At 31.5% G+C, this 5,947-nt stretch overlaps 1 protein-coding gene across 2 annotated transcripts in view; it reads left to right on the forward strand.

Annotated features, from left to right (window-relative positions):
- The first annotated feature begins 1,797 nt into the window (after window positions 1–1,797).
- Window positions 1,798–5,947, forward strand: part of LOAG_17090 — a 6,877-nt gene continuing 2,727 nt past the window's right edge. For both annotated transcript variants that reach the window (XM_020449750.1, XM_020449749.1), the window contains exon 1: window positions 1,798–3,191. In XM_020449750.1, coding sequence (XP_020306673.1) covers window positions 1,923–3,191 — 1,269 coding nt within the window. In that variant the 5' untranslated portion in view covers window positions 1,798–1,922. The remainder of the gene's footprint in view (window positions 3,192–5,947) is intronic.

Here is a 5,947-nt window from a genome sequence, read left to right on the forward strand (position 1 = left end):
CTGCTGCTGCTGCTGCTGCTGCTGCTGCTGCTGCTGCTGCTGCTGCTGCTGCTGCTGCTGCTACTGCTGTTGTTCGTTTCAAATTTCTCCGTTACATATATATATTTTCCTATCTTATTTGAATTTGAACGATAATTAAGAGATATAGGGTTGACCAATGAAATGACCAATGAAATGACCGATGACATATTTTTCATCAATTAAATTACTCATTTTGCCGTTTTACCCATTTCCATTCGGAAAATTACCAATCGTATTGATCAAGTTTATATCACTACCATTACTAAACATCACCATTATCATCATTATCATTACTATCATCTTTATCAATACCATTAGATACAATCACTATCATCATTACAACTATTTGTACTATCGTCACTACTATAAAAAAAGGAAAGAGGGAGAGAGAGAGAGAAAGAGGAAGAGGGAAAAAAAAAAAAGTGGAGCATCTGCTGTATAGGGATGAAAAAAAAAAAAGGAAGTTCTTCGATGTGTGCAACATTCGCACTCCCTCTCATTTTTTCCCTTTTTTTTTGTTTTTTTGATTGGAATTAAAGGAACAAGGAGGAAGAGAGAGAGAGGGAGAGAGAAAGGGGAACAGAGAGAGAGGAAGCAACAAAAAAAAAGTTTTTTTTTTTTTTTTTTGCTCATAATTAAATGGCACCGGTTAGTACCTTGCTGAATTCATCCTTTTTTTTTTTTTATCCTTTTTAGGGCAATAAAATCAATATATTTGACTAGTTTAGTTTCAGACAGGTTTCCTTCCTTTACCAATTCTTTATTAATAATAATACCAATTTTCATCTTTCCACTTTCTTTGATACATTTGAATTATCAAATTATCATTCTTATCAGTGTGACAAGAAATAATCATTTCTATCACTCTTTTACATTCTAAATTATCATTCATTTAATTATAAAAAGTTGAGAAATTCCTTTTTCTTTTAAAAAAAATTTCGAACTTCAATGATATTTGTGTGTGTGTATGTGTATCTGTGTATGTGTGTGTGTGTGTGTGTGTGTGTGTGCGTGTGTGTGTGTGTTGTGTGTTGTGTGTTCAAACTGATCTATCATACATCTTAACATGAACAGGATGAAAAAGAGTGCAAGAGAAAGTCTCCCATTCTCCCAATATTATCCCCTGCCTTTCCGCGGATCCCATTTGGTAATAATGAAAGTATACAACGTGCAGAGAGAAATACCCAACTATTTTGTGCATCCCTTCATATATGCGTGTCCATCTATGAATATGTGTCTGTCTAGTCTGTAAATATGTGTCTGTCTGCCTGTCTGTCTACAAACATGTGTCTGTTTGCCTGTCTGTCTATGAATATGTGTGTATATCTGTATGTGTCTGTGTGTATGAGACACATACAGACAAGCACGCAAGCACGCGGACATATTCTGTTGCCAGATATTCGTTACACGCAGACAGATCGCCGTCTAGTCGTCCTTTCTCTATATTCTTTTCCTGTCTTTCTCAGTCTATGGTAAACGTGTGATAGACACAATAAACGGACAGACATCGGAACATGTATAGACAATTTAAACATACATATATATACACATTGCAGTGTTTGGTAAAAAAGAAGAATAGAGAAAAGGTGCAAATGAAAGAAGAAGAAAAGGAGGGAGGGAGAAAAATGGATGAATAATACAGATGTATACGTTTGCAGAGAAAATGACATTTAATGTCATTTCAACCTTCTATTTCTCTTCTTCTATTCAATTTCTATGATATTTTTGCATAATATTTGTATAAACGAAGATAATTAGACATAAGAAGGAATGAGTATACATAAGTAAGGGTGGTGTATGTGAGCATCAGTGTATGTCAATGTATGTCCATGTCTGTCAGTGTATGTCAGTGAACGGGATCAGTGTTGTGTGTGTGTCTCTCGGTGGATAACCGTTGTCGTATGGCGCTTGCAGCCGTGCCATTGTCATCGTCGTTGTCATCATCTTCAGCAATCAAAATTGGTGGAACCATTGAGGTATCAGCAGCAGCAGCATCAACAACAACAACAACAACAACAACAACAACAACAACAACAACAACAACAACAACAACAACAACAACAACAACAACAACAACAACAGCACCAGCAACAACAACAACAACAGTAGCAGCAGTAACAACAACAACAACGCCAACAACAACCGGACCGGGAGCTGATGGTGATAATGAAGAAAGAAAGCGTGAACCGGATGGAAAAATCGGCATATCATCCGGTAATAGTAATAGTTTGTCGGATTTAATAACATCAGGAACAATTTCAACATCACCATCAACATCAGCTGTATCTGAAGCTACAACAACAACAACAACAAGAGTAGCAGCAGCGAAAACATTATCAACAACGATATCGACAGATAATAATAATAATAATAGTAATAATAATAATAATACTAGTAATAATAATATATCGATGAATACCGTTACACAATTACCATCAATAACGGATGATATTCTACTTGATGAATTATCATCACGTTTTCGTGGTGTATTACCAATTCAACCAAGTCCATTATTACTACCATCTGATCATATTTCATCATCACTTAAAAGTACCCGTTTAAATGGTCATCTAATTTATTGCTTTGTTATTGGTGGTGAATGCCGTTTATGCTTCCCACAAATAATAAGCGTTGTATTACATGGTGTTGCAATTAATGATATTAATGAATTATTCGTTAATTTAAATATTCATATATCAGTTGCTAGTCAACAACAATTGGATACATTAAAATTAGCTGGTGTTATGCCAATGACAGCTGATAGTTGTGGTTTAATAACAAAAAGTGATGCGGAACGATTAGTTGCTAAATTATTACCACAATGTAATGGTTATCGCTTAACAACAAATATTGGAATGGATACAATACCAGTTATGCATGATTGCTTTGATGGTTGTACTGGTATATTAATACCAATGTTAGATAGTGATGAACAAATTGAATGTACCCAATGTAAATTACTTTTTACTGGTGAAAAATTTGTCTCACATTCACATTCCATTCAACAAATTCATCGTATTTGCCATTGGGGTTTTGATTCATCCAATTGGCGACATTATTTGCATTTACCCGAATCATATGAGGATGATATGAAAGCGTTGCAAAAACTTGAATTATACAAATATCCATCGATACGTCTTGGTAAACGTTCTGCTTCGCATGCTTTTACGGTAATTTTTCATTTTGAAGTTTTCTTTTTGTTTTTTTTTCCTCTTTGAATTAGGTTTAAATTAATATTACTTTAATATTTCATAAATTTTAATTCATAGTTTTTACTTTTTCATGTTTAATTTTAAAGAAAAAAATGATTAGTTAATTGGAGAAGTTATTTATTTGAATCCATCTCTACATTCACAAATCATAATATGCATGATTGTTGTAAATGTAGTAGTTGAGAAGAATTATTGGATTTTGGGATTGTTTAGAAGAAACCACACTTCTCATCGGTCATTTTCATCATTTGTAGACCGTTGATCACCGATCATTAATCATCGATCACTGATCACTTATCATTTATAATTAACCGTCATTGTCTATAACAAGATAGAACGAATGTAGCATGATTATCTGTACGGTAACAATGCTTTTTATTCTCTTCCTATGTGGATATATAAATTTTAACAGTTATGATTAAGAGATAAGAGGAGGGTTTCGATTTCGAATTTAATTTAAACTCCAAACTCTTACTAAAAAGCGAGGGTATATCCCACCCAGCCTGTGTAATCGATGTTTTTCTTTTTTTTTTTTTTTTTAAAGTCACAGATGCGATGAATTGGCTTCATTCTTAACTCCTAATGATTATCCCTTTAGGGCCTAGCAAGTTAGGATGGTGATAGAGAAGTCCTGAGGGTATAGATTTAATTAGAGTGTCCTTCTGTTTGATTGATGGCCGTACAAAGACTAGATGAGCTCCATCTGTGTTGGTTTGAAGTTAAAGTTATTCTCCTCCTAGGATAGTTTTTCTTCAAGGTTAAGGAGTAAAATCTTATCTATGGATACACTTTGTTTGACCGTTCATTTGAGGACTATTTGGCATAAAAGACTGTAACAATTATATTTGCCCTATGGATATATTGTCATTTTGTGAAATTTATATTTAGTAAGATATATAGTGATAAAAATTATCATTGGGAACGTTTGATTCATTATTTATCAACCAATCCATTTGGTTGATAACAGACGTTTACGACTCTGTTAACAGTTTGTTAACAGAGTTTGTTTACAATTTTCTTTCCTTCTTTCATTTTCTTCATACAATTTCTTCCTGAACGAATGAAAATTAAAATTCAAAAGAGAGAGAAAGAGGGAAGGACAAATGAGGTAAAGATAAAAAGATAGAGGTAGAAATAGAGGAATGGTTATTATGATGATAATAAAAAAATTGGACTGGTTTTTCGTACTTTGCACTTCATTCTTCACTTTCATATATTTTTAAATAGTTTTTTTTTCCCATTAATAAATAGCAATAGCATTGATAAAGTTCATAAAAACTGCTTCTTTTTTTTTTGATGAATATTAAATAGAATTAGATAAAGTAAGCAAAAAACGAAAAAATAATGAAAGTATAAAATGATATTGTGATTATTTACTTTTATCATTTCTTTATGATATTATTCTGTTAAAAATGAAGAATGAAAGGATGAGTTTTACTGATAACATTTAGTATTATTTGAATCGAAATGTGCTTCTAAGGTATGCATCATTCTTATAATGCTGAAATGAATGATGCAGTAAACTTATAGCTTAAGCTAACAACTGTGAAGTACAAGTTTAGTACTACGATGATGAGTAGTTAGTATCAATGTTCAAATGAAGAGAGCAAGTTTGAATTACATGAAATTTACACCATCATCATCATCATCATCATTATCATTATCATTGTCATCGTCGTAATCATTATCATTATTATTATTATTATGTATCACTACATACTAACTAACTAAACTAACTATATACCGCTGAAAACATATACCGCTGAAAATTTATTGCCCGAAATGATTTAGCGAAAAGAAGAGGGTGATATAATTATTCTTCTCTTCCTTGTTTTTTTTTTTTCTTTTCGTTCTTCCTCAAAGTTTAAGTTTATCAACCTCTTTATCTTGACAAAAATAAAATTTATTGTTTTATCAAAAATGAGGAAAAAAGAATTGAGAAAATTAGATAATATTCATTGCTATTATAAAAGTAAAATAGATTGTTAAAGAAAAAAGAAACGAAAACTTTTGTTTATATCAATTATTGAAATATTTGCAATCAGTAAGTTTCAAAATACTTTACAGGCTTTTTTTTTCTCCTTGGTTTATTTTGCTCTTGGAATGAATAGGCAGGAATAATATATTTTCAATTATCAACCATATGTTATTATTTTTATCAGCTAAACTATGGCAACAAAATAACACAAATTGACATTCATCATTGTTATCACTGTATTAAATTAATGGAAAATATTATTATCATGCAGTAATCTATGATTATCGTAAGCTTTAATCAATGTTTGATCTTTTTTTTGAATCGGTTTAATTTCATACTAATAATCAGCTTATGGTAAATTAACGTTGGAGAGGATTTTTAGTATTATATGATTTGCTTCATACTCTTTTCCTTTTTCTTCTTTTTGTTTTTTCGTTTTATTATTTTAATGTTTTTTTTTGTTTGTTTTTTTCATTATCGATTTTTTCCTGTGAATTTCGACAACTTTTTTCTATTCTTTTTATTTGTGGATTTTTTTTTGGATATTTCTTTGAGAATTTGAGATTTTTTTTCGAGAATTATAATTTGCAACTGCTTCATGGTAACATTCTTAATCGTTTAACTTTCGTTCTCAATTTCAATGTAGAAATTAAACTGATGAATCTTTCCTTTCCTTTTTTTTCTCCCTCCCTTTCTGTCTTCCTCCCTCTCTCCCTCTCTCTCTCTCTCTACTACT

This window comes from Loa loa (assembly GCF_000183805.2).
Source record: "Loa loa unplaced genomic scaffold supercont3.39, whole genome shotgun sequence".
NCBI classification, from domain to species: domain Eukaryota; kingdom Metazoa; phylum Nematoda; class Chromadorea; order Rhabditida; family Onchocercidae; genus Loa; species Loa loa.